At 46.6% G+C, this 14935-nt stretch overlaps 2 protein-coding genes across 2 annotated transcripts; one reads left to right on the top strand and one right to left on the bottom strand.

The window, feature by feature from the left end:
- Positions 1–4255: 4255 nt before the first annotated feature.
- Positions 4256–7135, top strand: BGW36DRAFT_400554 (putative C6 transcription factor; the record flags this gene model as incomplete). The annotated part of the gene is made up of 4 exons (XM_046218643.1): positions 4256–4461; positions 4533–5406; positions 5467–6125; positions 6187–7135. The coding sequence occupies 4 exons, from the start codon at positions 4256–4258 to the stop codon at positions 7133–7135; spliced, it is 2688 nt and encodes an 895-aa protein (XP_046067304.1).
- A 545-nt stretch (positions 7136–7680) lies between these two features.
- BGW36DRAFT_431768 (putative fatty acid synthase subunit beta) lies at positions 7681–14124 on the bottom strand (the record flags this gene model as incomplete). The annotated part of the gene is made up of 4 exons (XM_046221025.1): positions 7681–8154; positions 8219–8337; positions 8407–8895; positions 8958–14124. The coding sequence occupies 4 exons, from the start codon at positions 14122–14124 to the stop codon at positions 7681–7683; spliced, it is 6249 nt and encodes a 2082-aa protein (XP_046067303.1).
- Between the last annotated feature and the right edge of the window lie 811 nt (positions 14125–14935).

The following is a 14935-nucleotide window of genomic DNA, read 5'->3' as shown; positions in this document are numbered from 1 at the left end:
TAGAAAACGCCTCCTCAACCTACCAACATCAATCCATGGCTTGGAAATGGTATCGGCGCTGGACCTGAGTGTCTGGGTGTAGTCGAGATTTGGTGTTAGTCACAGTCAGACCGGGGTGTTTCTCCGTAGTTCCGTACTACAAGTGTAGTTAACTAATCTAATAGTGCGTAAAATAGGGCCCGAAGCAATGTGGATCTGATTTACAACTGTTGAGACATAACTAATGGAAGTACGGAGTACTTTATATACCGGTGCGTAAACTATACCCTTCTAATCTATCCCCGACGGACTTGTTATGTAATCCATATCTGGGTGCATCTCCGTCTAATGCCAATCCTCTGCTCCGATTGTTGTTGGGGTTAGTGGAACTTCTTTTCCCTTCGTGTTCCACAATGTTAGCTATGCATGCGTTGTGTAGTTACTTTTTTCAACCTGGTAGATGTGTCCTAAATGAGCTTGGCTAGGTAAATGGATAAAATATAGGTACATGATCCAGCTTCAAACAGACTTGTCCCATAGATGATATATCTCAGCATCAAAATGGATCTCCCTTTATGTTTTTAAAAGACAATTGGGCCAGTCATGTACGAAGCCTTTCTAGTCTGATGGTTAAGGTGCACATAGTATTTGGAACAAAGATAGACGACTTGTCACCACGCGAGTTTGATTGGCTCCACATATTGTGTGCCTGCATACACTAAATAACTAGGGTGATGTGGGCTTGGATGAACCGTCCTGTCTGTGTCATATTACTTTTTCTTTTAAGAAAAAAATAAATATCATATAAAGCACTTTACTGTATTTTTATGTAGTATATTATACTTTTGATTATTGTCTCTAACGCCTGATTATTATAATGATTCTTATCTGTGAAATCTTCAAGGCTCTTCAGCCACGTTTTTTGTTCCCGCGTCCGCTGGCTTGCTCTGCCGAGACAAAACTTTGATTATTTTAGCGCCTTGGCAAGATGGCTATATATGATTGGGCATACAAATAAAACAGGCAGGACGTATTTTTGGACCCGCCCGCGTTACCTGAATACAAATACATTTGTACACCGTTACCCGAGGTCCGTGCGCAATTTTCAATCTTTTTGTGTGGTACATTTCGACACGTTCCGGCATGTAACTCTCTGGCTGCCTTAATATATCACTCTCTCAGTTTCTCATGATAGCTGCGATTTCTCCATTAACAGTTTGGCATTGCCTTCCACCCCCTGGAAGAGGCTCGAAAGCCGGGTCAAATCCGCAATGTCAATGTAGAGCTCAGGGATGGGAATAATATTAACTATTTACAAACGTGGTGGAAAAAATTAGACTTTTTTGTGCATTTATTGCTTTAGATGGCATATTCTGGAAGGCTTAATGGAACCTTAGGCTCCATGTGGCAGTGACAGGGATGGTGACAATCAGGTTCTACCATTGGCTTGGAAGGTTATCCTGACTGAATCCACTAATAGCTGGGTGCTCCTCCTCCGATATTTCCACCTTACATCCCCCTTCATGAATAAGAAAATAACAAAAGTGACTATTATAAGTGACCACAATGGATGATTAAGTACAGAAATAACTATAGAATTACCTTCCACCGTCTATGCCTACTGCTGCCAGCGCTTATACAAGAATCTAATAAGTTATATATTGGTAAAGAGCCTATCAGCTCTTTGACAGACGGCATCATTCCCCAAGCCAGACAAAATTCCAACTACATATTAAGGCCATCCAGAAGATCCACCCTACTATAGCGCAATATCCTAAAAGAATCCTTCTCATTATTTGGTAACCTACACCCTCCTAACTTCGCAATAAAGCCATCTTACTTCTAAAATCATAGAATAAATTCATTCAACATGATTGGATATACAAAATCTTCCTATTTCTTCTGCCTCAAAAACCATATGGTACAGTATACAAGAAAAATCCTACGTTCAGGAAACTTGCGATTTTAAAAGAAGATTCACTGCATACGCTCAAAACTATGTGAATACCCAATGGGGAGTTATCACGCTAATATAATGCTATACCTAGTACGAAATACACTACCATTATTTTTAAAACCCATACTGTACAGAGCTTACATATAGACTCAGCTACTAATACTTATTCCTACAAAGACTTTAAATACATCCAGACACCCTACAATCGTACCATAGCGATAATTTGGGATTTGAAATACTCAAGCAATCATTATATCAATAAAACTTCTCTTATGAACTATAGTTGACATATAAGGGCGTAGTGGCGCTAATTGGCACAAAGAATCTATCTGATACCTCAGATCATGAAGCTTAAACTACATAAACAAAAAAAAGAATAGATATCTAAAAAGAGAAAGCATACAAATTTATCTCAACCATCTCAACAAAGTTATTCCTGCAGCGTGTGTAAAAGGCAGGGGCATACAACTCAATTGCCTTTTGTGTTCTAGGCTTAAACTAAGGGCTGTGTTTTGTACTATGCCTAACACGGGAATTAATATACGAGAGGCCTGGCCGCAGGGTAAATCTACTATTACTGAGCTTACTGTAAATGAGCTAGTCGCGGCTGAACTCGCGGTATTAAAATTTACTACAGTAGAGCCCATGGCCGCGCTAGATATAACCTCTTCTGTAATACCTGGTGCGGGATCTAGTGTGACAGTGCGTATTCAAGCAAAGCAAAAGAGACATTGGTGTATTTACTCAGAAAGAGAATGAGGACGAGGAGGTGTATATACCTTTGATTAGAAGACTTTCTAAATAAGTATGCTAGGGTCCTTATATCAGGTAATGAAGATCCTAGGTGGCAGGTTTGGAAGGGTTTATATCTTGACTCAGAATGTACTGATAACTGGATTTCAGGACATGTAAGAAAATGTGAGCTAGCAATTTGTAGGGGAACGCGTGAGATATTACTAAGATTACCATACAAAATAATTGAAAAATTACGCACGGGCCTAGAGCAATGCAGTAGGAATGTATCTGTATTTAAGTAACGTGGAAGATATTAGATGTTATTTTAATTGGTGGGGAGTCTTTTTTTTTGACTAAATCAGTCAATCAGACTATGCACGCTAAACACTCCAGGGACGCTAAAATAAACAAGGTTTTGCCAGTGAGGGGCATGACATATATAACAGCTTAAGAGAACCAGTATAACGACAACAACAACAACTAGTCCTAAATTAGTTATTTGCCTAGTAAATTCTTTCAAAGTATCGTGCGGCTAGATAAAAGATGCCATGACATTAGTGACAACTTTCACACATAAAATATGTGTACGACTGATAGCTGGTGTGGAAAGAAAAGGAAAAAATCCTCCAAGCAAAGTCTAAGTTAGCCTAACCTCTGTTGGGAACACTATCTAGTTGGTGGAAGAACACTTGTAAAATAACGTCGATAGATAAAGCCTAGCATATATTCTCAAGGTACCAACATCTTCGTATTTGTAAAAAGGAGAATAAAAGGTAAGCAATCCGGGCTCTGGTACTCCGAGACAGCTTGGGTGAGATGCTAAGCTCTCGGGGTACTCCGTATTTTTAAAACTCTAACTTCTTAGTGATATCATGAGGAAAGCCGCTAAAGAGATTGGAGCATAGGTTAGAGAGCCGGTTGATGTTGGTGTCACCGGAACATATACGTATCGGTGGGTATGGTTGTCTCGACCTCGCTTGTTTATCTGGAAATCTCATCAACCACATTAAAGCCACTAATGCAACATGGACTGGGAAATCTCCAATTGTTCAAGGTGTCTATATCATGGTCTTCCCTTCCGGGGCTCTGATTGGCCGATTAATACGAAAATGGCCTGGCGTTAACGGAACGGGGCTGAAAAATATAAATAGTATTAATAAAATACTCCGTACACGTGGCGTGCTACGGAGGTAATCGTACAAGACACATGTTCTGCAGGCTTAGCGGGGTCTTACGCTCAAACAAAATCGCGTAAAGCTCCCATCAACAGTGTTGGTTTAACATGAAGCTGAACAATGCTAGTGTCAGCATAACAACAACCTCTTATCACAACTGGATTACTGGCGTCGGAGGCGCATATAGTTGATTCTGATCCTTGACTCGGTCCAATCTTGTGGAAAATGACTGTCGTTGGGCAATTGCAAGGATTAGTGAGCCGTTCCACGTGGGTGGTGGCCAAGGATGACTGGAATATAACTACGATGTCGTGCAACGATCAGTTCACGAAGGAGAACAGGGACGGATATCTCTCTTTCGGTTTTCCTCGCCGCTGAGCTGAGATTCCACTAGTAACCCTGTAAAGCTATGACTCAACAACAGAATAATGACAATAACGGAGGAGCTAGGTCCCACGAGTCCGACGATCCTCCTGCTCCATCTGCATGCGACCAATGCCGGAATCGTAAGGTTCGGTGCGATCGACAACTGCCTCAATGCTCTAGCTGCGAAAAAGCTGGCGTACTGTGTGAATTTCCAACTCGCGGAAAGCGCGTGAATCCGGTGAAACAATTGTGTGTGCTGGACCTAATTGAGTTCTCCAATAGAAACTGTGATTGAACTGACAGCAAGAGTCGTAATCCAGAGTTGAAGGAGTTTCAGGTCTTGCAGCTCGCCTAGACTCCATCGACAGCACTATCCGGAGTCTCGTCCAACAGATTCCTACTCCCCAGCGACGTCCCTCAGATGCGTCAAACCCGCCATCGCGATCGGAGACCTCATCGACTCCGGAGGCTGCATGTAATGATGTAGATGATATCGACCTGATTTTTTCAAGCGCCTTAGACGGGCAGGACTACTGGAGTCGCCATGCCGAGCTCCACAAATCCGGACCAGATCAAGAACCCCAGACCATATCAGGAACTTCGATTGGCAATCGTGCCCTGCTTGAGAAGGTGCGACAGGCAGTCCATAATCTTCTAGAGGGAAAACGATCCCGCAAACCGTCTCCGGACTCGTCATCCAGTGACACCAACAATGTGTCGACGAGTCCGATGTTACTAGCAAAGGCCCATCCATCGACCCTTTCAGAACTGAAGGCTATATACGACACGTTCCCTACCTTTGATGACGCGGGCGCGTTGAGCTTGCTTCCTGGCGGACAGTATGTGTCGCTGCCACCGCAATCTATTCTAGAGACATCTTTGCAACTGTTCCTCGATAAATTCAACGCTGTCACGCCTATCTTTAACGAGACCTGCTTGCGTGAAGCAATCAACGCGCGATACGGCTCCAGGCCTTACTCCAAGACGGATGAAGCGTATAACTTGTGTTTTAACAATATTATCGTGCTCTCTTCGGGATTACGGGCTCGATTGGCTCGACTGGATAAATCTTATCCCAAGGGGATGAATGAGGAATTACTCCCTGCTTTCCTGGCTAATTCGTTTAGGGCATTGCGCCATCTGAAATTCTTCCTCCAACCCCGTCATGTCAATTTACAAGCATTAGCTACTTTAGTAAGCGTTCCTCCGCCATAGCGATTATTATATGCAATACTGATACATTTTCTGGCACAGGCGTTGGTTGCTCGTGAATATCACGAGAGTTGCGTGTTTGATATGATCTGCCACATGGCTTGTGATCTTTTCAAGGCCATGGATTCTGAGCAATCCCCCATTTCGAAAGCAGGTCATCCCAGCTTTGAAGAGTGGAGAACGCTATATTGGACGCTCTTTGTCATGGACAAACAACGAACCAGCGTCAATGGTCTGCCTTTTGATCTTTACTTTTACGACTCCGACCTGCCATTGTCTCCTGAGGGAGGCACCAGGAGTCTCGGTCAGCAAAGCTGGATGATGCACATATATATCACCACCATCTGGGAGGAGACATACATATCTCTCTACTCAGCGCGGGCAGCGCGTAAGGGATCCTCGTATCGCGAAAGCCAAATTACTCGGCTTGACAAGCTAGCTGAAAAATGGCATTCACGTACCCTGCAACTCTTCCCCGAAAGCACAACCGATAATGACAACAATAACAATCTATTTGTCGAGGATAATTGGCAGGTTGAGCTCAAGTACGCCTATCACATTGGCCAAGTACTCATTCACAGCCGTTCAGATACGGCCAATAGCAGGGAGATCGAATTGAGGAATGCTAAGGCTGCATTGCAGATCATCAACGGGGTGCTCAACCAAACACCAACGGAAGGATCGTTAACTTTATTGTGCCGGTAAGTTTCAACATCATAATTGATATCGATCTACTTTGGTTTTTCTTCTAAGAATATCTAGATTACTTCGCAGCTACCCTCTAATTGCTGTTCACTCAATCTGCATGCGATTCTTCGAGAATCCGAGTATTCATATGCTTGAAGATCTAGATCTGATCGATGGCGTACGCGATGCCTTTAGAATCCTGGTCGACCCAAACATCCCCATCTGCAGCACTGGGAAAACGTACATGGGCATCTCATGGTGTTTGGAGGTCGCACAAGCCTTTCGAAAGATTCTTTTCGAAGTATCAACGCCCTGCTCCTCCTCCGAGCATCATCAACTGGGAGTATCACGAAAACGGCCCCAGGACGGTTTGCCATTACCCTCACAGCATAATCAGTCACCTCTTAAGAGGATGAAGCTGTCGTTGACAGACAGTGGTCAAACGGATTATTCAAACCTGTCCGACTTTCCGGTTGACAAGAACCACTCGTCAGACCCACTAGAGAGGCACAACCTCAGTATGATGACGTCTACCGAAGAGTTAATAAACCTAGGCCACCTTATAAATCAGCAACAGCAACAACATCACATCTTCCCCTCGGGACTCTCCGGTCTACCTCATATCGACTCTAGCAGCAACAGCACCGAGGAGCTTTCCCTAGTCACCGATTCCATTCCCACATTATCCTTAGATACAAAACCAACGCCAAACTATCCCACGACACTATTTCCCTCACCACAACCACCTCAACGTCCTCCAGGCTCCGTACAACTTGAAGGCTCCCATCATCCTTCCACAACTACAGTTGCAGTAGCAGCTGCCGCTCCTATGATGTTCTACGCAGGTCCAGACGACCCTGCTTCCGACCTACACAACCAAAACTCCATCAACAACGTTCTCGCCTGTGATAATTTCCTGCAGTTAGAAGATCACGATATCGAAAATCATTATATGCCCGATGATATTTCTAGATGGTTATTACAGCTTGCTCATAGAGAAGACACTAAACTGATGTTGAATTAAAGGATACACACACATACACAATAAATATGTGATAATACTGGCCAAGATGCGGAATGACAGAAGGCGTGGATATACAGATGAATTTGGTGCATCCCTTGGCGTTTTACATGAATCCGTACATGTTATGTCGTTCATAAATTACATCAGTTGACCCCTGGAATATCATTTTATTTCGGGCGATCGCTATTGTTCTTTCCCTATGGTTTTTTTCGGGCGAATATTTAGTTATTGGATTGGTATCTCATTATCTATTTGTTCTGTTACAGTCTTAAGCTGCCTAGACTTAGAAAGGAATAAACTTGACCTTTATTTTATCCCAGATTTTATGTGTCATCATTTCATGAGACGGTGTACATTTGTTTACCTTGACAAGGTAGGCTGATCTTCTAAAATAAATGTGAATGAGATGCAGGTATAAAAGAACAAAGACGAACAATCTAAGCTAATGAGCTAGACAAAGACACCTACATATGTAACTTAAAACCCAAGCATAAACAAGCATAAACAGGCCACAAAAAAAACCAATGCTTAGAATGATGTCCATATTAATGAACAACACCTTCGTCCAGTATCATCTGCAGCGTCTCACTCCCCGTCACCCGCATTGCCTCCGCGATATACTCTCGTTGCAACGAAAACGGCCGACCCATGACATTCGGCACGAACCGGCCCAACAGGTCATCCGGCTGGATGTCCTCGGGCCGAATGCGACTCAGCAGGAACTTGCGCCAGGCAGCGACTCCAGAGCGGAGATGGGCGGAGTGGAAGGGGACGTCGATACCCTGCAGCGGGATGGTGGCTTGGCCGCGCGAAAGTATGATAGGTTTCGGCAGCGCGTGCGCGGAGTGGACGGCAGTTTTGATCAGGGTGTTGATGGCGGCTGTACATGGGCTAGGGGATTCGTTTTGTTGTTGACTGCCTCCGATTAGGACACTTTCGCGTGACCAGAGCGCTATCTGCTCGGTTGGCATCCTCGAGATTTCGTTGAGAATTTGGGCTAGGGCGTGGAGATTGGCATTCTTACAAGGGTTAGTTTGGTTAGGGATTATTATCGAGGGTATTGGGGTTGGGGAGGGGACTCACGTGGCCAGCGCAGACGTATTGTTCACCTTCAACATTGAAATTGACAATTTCCAGTAGTCTCTTGCTCTCGTCAGCAATCATGTCGACAAGTCGGCGTATGGCCACCTCATCAACGGCACCTGGAGATAATTTATTTAGTCATCTCAAACCCAAAGTGTAAATAGTAGCTTTCAAGAAAATTAACTTACGCTTATTCACTCGACCAGGGTTAACAGCAACCATCGAAAAATCAGTCGCCCCCATGCTATCCCGCTTGACGGCATTGTGCATGGTCAATCCACGATAGAAAGCAATATCAATCTGCTGTTGGAACGGGAGGAACTCGACTTGACAGGCGAGAGCGCCGAATTCGCCTAGGGAATGACCTGCAAACAAGGCGCCTTCCTGAATCAAGCCATTTGCCCGCATGTCTTCAAAGGTGGCCTTTTCGAGGACAGCAATGGCTGGCTGTGTGAACTGGGTGGCGTAGAGAAGACCCTTGGCCTCTTCGAAGGTGAATGATCGCGCGTTGGGAGTGAGGTCCGGTAGCAACGGGGTGCTGACGACTTGGCCATCTGGTCCAATGGAAGACACGGCCATGGAGAGGTAGCGATCACGGATCACACGTCCTCGTTTTCCAGAGAAGTGTATGGTGAGACGTTTCGGATTCTCTTGCACCATCTTGAGGATAGACCATCCTAAAGTCTTCATTAGTGCCAACGAAACAAACCTGCAATAAAACTGGGTGACTGAGTCTAACCATAATTCTCCAACAGGTATCGATCAATATCATCCCATATCTTCTTTGCCACAGGACTGGACTTGTAAAGTTCCATACCCATTCCCGGCGCTTGACTTCCCTGGCCCGTGAATATATACGCCGTTGGTACCTGCTCTAGCTCAGCCTCTCCTTCCAAGACCTTGTCGCCTGTGGCGGCTTTGAAGGCTTGGATCTGGAGAACCAATCTTCCCTGAAGCATTGCGACATGACGATATCTTAGCTCAACCTCTTCCCCTGGAAGCACCATATCGACGAATGACACCGTGTATCGTCGTGTACGGAGGTGATTGAAATCATTGGTGACGTGGTCCAGCACCGCGCTGGTAACAGCCGACGTGTACATGCCATGGACGATTGTCCCTGGTAGATTGGCGATAGTCGAGAAGATTGGTGAGACATGGATAGGGTTATAGTCCTTGGAGACCCTTGCATACGCTTCATTGTCGCATGGCATTTTGATTATTTTAGACGAAGGGCCAGACCATCCGGGGTTTTCAAGTTCATGCCGTTCGACTGCTGGCTTACCTTTGCGAGTCAAGAAATCAATAACAGGGTTTCCGGAAGCGCTGGTCGCATCGAAATCGACGGAGCCGATTTTTCGGAGCCTGTCACGACGATCCTCGACAAAAACGTCACCGGTTACGCGCATGGTTTCGAACACGTTCGGCGCTTTCCAGGAGCAAAACGAGCTGACTTTGAAGCAAAGTGTTTCGCCAGCTAGGTTCACCCTCTCGTCGTCTAGCTGCAACCACGGCCTGGTGCGGAGGACCATGTCGTCTATCGATGACGATACCTTTAGGATCATGTCCAATTCCGTATTGCGCTGGAAAGTGTCCTTGAAATTGGAGAAGGAGCCTTGAATCAGGAATTTGGAGACGATGGCCACCACAGGATTGTTGTCTCGTGAAATTACCGCACGCACCGCGATAGTCTTGCCTTTATCCTCAATTATAATGGACTTGATATGTGAGTTAACCTCCACAGTATCTCCAATGCGCAATGGCGTAGATCCCGGAAACAGTTCGAACTCAATAGATAGATGCACCAATCTCAACAGATCTCCGTCAATCTCTGGGGCCATAAGAGGCCGCACCAAGGCTTCCCATGCCGGAATGATGGTAGCATTAAGCGGAAAAAGCTCTGTGTTTGGCGAAATAAGACGGTCATTGGAGTGTGACAAGCCGACAGACGCGATCCAACCATGGAGAGTCTCTGTGGACAGCACCGTGCGATAACCACCAAATATGGAATGAAGACCGCCAAAAGAATTGCTTTTCACATCAGATCCGAGCCATAATCGACTGTAGAATGATTTTATCTGCATGTTACGGTCTTTCGTGTCTTCGCTGAGTGGGTATAAAGCATTTCGTGGATCGTACTGGAACTTCAAGTGAAGTGCAGTGGGAGTGTTGCTGCTAGGACTGTAGTGTAGAATTTGCGAGGCGATGGAGAGGCCATCTAGACTAGACATTTCAATTAACGTCCTTTGGTTCCCGCCGTCAATAACTGTCTTCAGAAGGATTCTAGACTTGGCCGTGTCGATTTCCACGATTTTCACCTCGTCAAGTTGAAAATGTTCTCGCAGAAAGTTCGGTCGTTTAGTCCTGCCCCGTAGGATGAAGTCGCTAAGTAACATGACCCGCATCCAGCCGTGTGTTTTGTTGGCAAGACAGTGAAGGGATTCTTCTCGAGTGGGAAGAATCCTACCTGGAATGGCTTGCACTGTCACACCGTGATCATGTTCGATGACACTGATATTGGACCGGCTGCTGGGTGCAACAACGGACTCCCAAGCATTATCTTCAAGTGGTACCTCTTTACCTCTATAGAACTCATCGGTGAGCATCGTAATCCAGGAGTTCTTGATTCCATTGAGGATATCAGCCACTGGTTCGTCGGCCCGTTGCGAATATTTGACAGCAACGGGCCCTTGCAAGATACAAACTCGACCGGGATCCTGATCAATGACAGCTTCAATATTTTCCGACTGCCATAACGAGTCCTTCTTCATCCAGGTAGAGAGATCCTCGTCCAAAACCGGGACGAAATTGACTGGCTTCTGGCCGCGGCGTTTGCATCGCTTCAAGAACCACGAGACATCTTCCGGGTGGATGATTGTCGTGCTTGCCTGCGGACATTTCTGAAGGAAGATATTTTCAAGTTGGTCTGGTTTGCACGAGTTGTCAATCTCGCACGCTGCGTCTAATCGCTCTAGGATGCGTACTATGACGTCGTGCACGAGGACACTGTATGATGGGTCAATCCATCGGTCCTTCATGGGCAGATACATCAGGCTGATCAAACGAGAAAGGATTTCCAAGTACGTCATTTCCGACAAGTCAACGTTGTCTCCGTTGGAATTGCGGCAAAACCACGGCTTCGCAAAGTCCGCGTTCAGTTTATCTATGATGTAGTCTTTGAGAACCTTGATGGCGTCTAGTTGTTTAGCACGCGGGAGGCTGAAGATCTTGTCATCCATCTCTTTCCAGAAAAGGACACCTCTCGTCGCAATCTTATGGATAGGTTGCCCCATTTCTGATTGTACGGTCACAATGCCTCCAACAGGTTGACTGTAGGACTTGGTCCAGTTACTATCATGTGTTCCAGAAATATCGCAGATCAGCTGCTTGACTGGCAGCGATGTATGGGCTTCTTTAGCTACCATCACTCGGCTTCCCAGAAGGATTCCATCAAATGGCATGGGTGGATAGCCATACGCCACCGACCACGAACCCGTCAGGTAAGGATAAGACCCCGTAGCATCACCAAAGCCACTGCCTGCAATGAGGACGACATTTTGATAGCGACGGATCTTGCCGTAAAGTCGCAAAATAGGAGAGTGGAAGTCCTCGAAGGAATGGTGCCCCCCACCTCGGCCACCGGTCCACTGAATGATGACGGGGAAACCTGGGTGAGCTTTTGCAATTTCGAGAACTTTTTCGATTGCGTCGTCCGATCCGGGCTTAAAGGAGATATGCCTCAATCCAAGGGAAGTGATGTATTCTGATGCGATGTCGAGGCTGGGAACGCCAGCTCCGATTGCGAGCCCGTCAATGGGCCGTTGCGTGCGTGCAAGGCGACGAAGCATGGCGATCTGCCATGCCATGGACTGCGGACTCGCATATATTAGGTTGCAGGTAATGCCTATGCCAGGCTGAATACTCATCGAAAGCGTTTCGATGGCCGCAGTCATGGTTTCCGCATTGAAATAACCTCCAGCGGCAAGTTCGGCATGGTAACCTGCATTCATTACTGCTGAGACAAAATCCCAGGGCACCGTGGTCGGCGTCATTCCGGCCACCATTAGTGGTGGAGCGCACAATATTTTACTCATCTTGGTTTGGATTTGGATAGAACCGTTTGCAGACCGTGAAAGTTGTGGCCGGAATTGCTCCTCCCAGCTGAGAGGAGAGAGGAATGAGTCTGCCAAATTAGGGCTGAAAATGGTACATTTAGATCCAAAACGTGAATTGGTAGTTGTCAGCTCTGTAGCAGATATAATCTGCACACCTTTCCCGTCGGTGTTGCTGGCAATCATGTCACTCAGGCCTTTGCCAAAGACCAGTGCATGTGTGTAACTGGAAGAGTTCAAAGCCGACGGCCAGTCAACATGGTGAATGGTGACGGCATCTATGAGTGATGGTAAGAGATTTTTCCCGATAGTTGCTGCTGCCATGTTCGATCCATCTCGAGTATCATAAAGAGGAATGGCCAGCTGTTTCGATTCCAAAGCTTGATCAGAAAGCCGACTCTTGATTGTTTGCGCGGCTATTTCGAGATAGGGAGTATGAAAAGGCGAACTGATGGGAAGAAACTGTGTCTCTACTTGGGGCTTTCGTTTATCAAACGGAATGCGAGATTGATCTACTTCTCTACCCACTCCAATCTCATGAACAAGCTGACTAAATCGAACCAGCGATGATGCGGGACCGGCAATTGTGAAGCTAGATCTTGAATTGGAGAGAGCCAGATAAACCTTTTGCTCGAGCTGGATATCCTGATTGCATTTTTCGAGGAGAGAAATGACCTGTCTACTTTTACTCGGAAGGCCAGAGACGTGCAGCATGTGACTTGGTTGACCCTCGCCGCGAGTTTCGGCCTCGTGAACTGCAGCGGAGGTGAGAGTTAGACGTGGAGCCGCCTGGTGGCTCTCGTACCCCGTCCAAAACAATACTTTCGTAACGAGTACAGCATTTTCGTAGAATGATGGCCAAGAGTCGGACGCCGATATGGCAGCGGCTATGATAATGCCCAGGGAATGTCCGCTTGTTCCGGCCAGAAGAGAACGGATAGCCCCAGGATGCATCCCGAGAACTTTGCAGACAACACACCAGTGCGCCAGAGCCACAACTCCAATAATCGGAAAGCTGACTGCTGCGGTTGCCAGAAACTGATTGTCCGGGACACTGCGCGGGTTTCTCAGCCACGACAGCAAACGTATCTCCCGGCCCCTGAAAAAGTCTCGAGTATCAGGAGCGACACAGAGTTCGTATAGTGCGTTGTCGACTGTGTTGATCAGAACGTCCAAGAACGGAGAATATGAGTCATATATGTCTTGAAGATCCCTGAAGCATCGCGGATTCGACGCCCCTTGACCTCCAAAAATGGCCATTAGCTTGGTATTCCCTCTTTCCGCCGCTTTCAAGAGGGCACTCGGCTGTGCGTGTGCATCTGGCGGCAGACCACATCGTAAAATCGTAGTGTAGTAAGTGCAAAGCAAAGCCCGCTGGGCTTCTTTTGGTTCTGGCAACGAAGCTACCACCGAATGGATATCGTTCAATATCAAAAAGTCTTTACGAAAGGCAACAACCAATGGCAAAATTAGTATAGTCGGGGCCTGGCGATCTAACAGAAACTGGAAAAAGCGAATCAGAAGGCTCTCTACTGCGCCTGGCGATTCCTTGGGGCTGTCGCTGGGTTCATCTAACGACGAAAGGAAAACAGCCCTATGCTGAGACAATTCAATGGCATGGTTGCTCAACAGTGACGTCGAGTATTCAAGCTTCTTGTAAACAAGCGAGAACATAATCCGAGGGCATAGCGGATCCTCTTCCATGTCCGTCGAGGGAGTGATGTAGGTCATTGAGGGGGTAGATGCAAAACTGGGCTCCATATTAGGCGTTGCATCCAGAATAGAGTGCTCCATCCTGATGACTGGGTACGTTCGATTGCTTTTGCTTCTTTCTTGGTGACGGGGCTCACGTCTCAGGCATCTCGAAGAAACGCCGAGAACCAGAAAAAAATCGATGACAAAGAACTGGGAAGAAGAGGATGGCAGAAACGAAGCTCTATCTAGCGACAAAACGAGGTGGTTGAGTGCTGAGTGTTGACTCCTGACACGGCCGTTCCTTGCCTCCTTGTACAGGAGATATAAGCCGGCGCTGATTGTATAAGACGGAGAACGCAATCGGGAGAGAAGCTAGTGAATCACCGGGCTGAGCGACCGGTCGTAGTAATGCGGAAGCCATTGGCATGTCGATTTCAACGCGTAGTGACCGAAAGGCGCGCGAGGTCACTTTAGGGTCGAAGTCATCTCGGGCCGTGGCCGGGCTTTGGTCGGGGCTCGGAAGGGCAACGCGGTGAGAGTGAAAGCGCCAAACCAACAGGGCTGGACCACGCCCGCCAGCGCCCGACTCATCGTCGCTAGTACTGTACAGATGTGTGGCTGCTGTTACCAGCTACTTACAAGGGATAATCGATTGATTCATTGCTTACTGCTTCCTCCCTATCGTGGCCACGTCATAGAGCTAACTGGATTCTTGTCCATGAAAGTAGACCAGCATTCAATGACTGACTATGATTTTCAGCTCGCCAGTGGGCCTTTTATTAGGCTTAACTTACACGGCAAGACTTCATATATGCGCGTAGCGACTGTAGCCCTACTTCTAGGTCACTAATCAGCCGGTACACTACAAGATTAGCACCCTTAAACACCACATTTTAACCATACTTGAGGC

The sequence above is a fragment of the Talaromyces proteolyticus genome (assembly GCF_021365285.1).
Source record: "Talaromyces proteolyticus strain PMI_201 chromosome Unknown BGW36scaffold_12, whole genome shotgun sequence".
NCBI lineage: Eukaryota > Fungi > Ascomycota > Eurotiomycetes > Eurotiales > Trichocomaceae > Talaromyces > Talaromyces proteolyticus.
The sequence above is the reverse complement of the archived record's forward strand: the minus strand, read 5'-3'. Positions and strand labels throughout refer to the sequence as shown.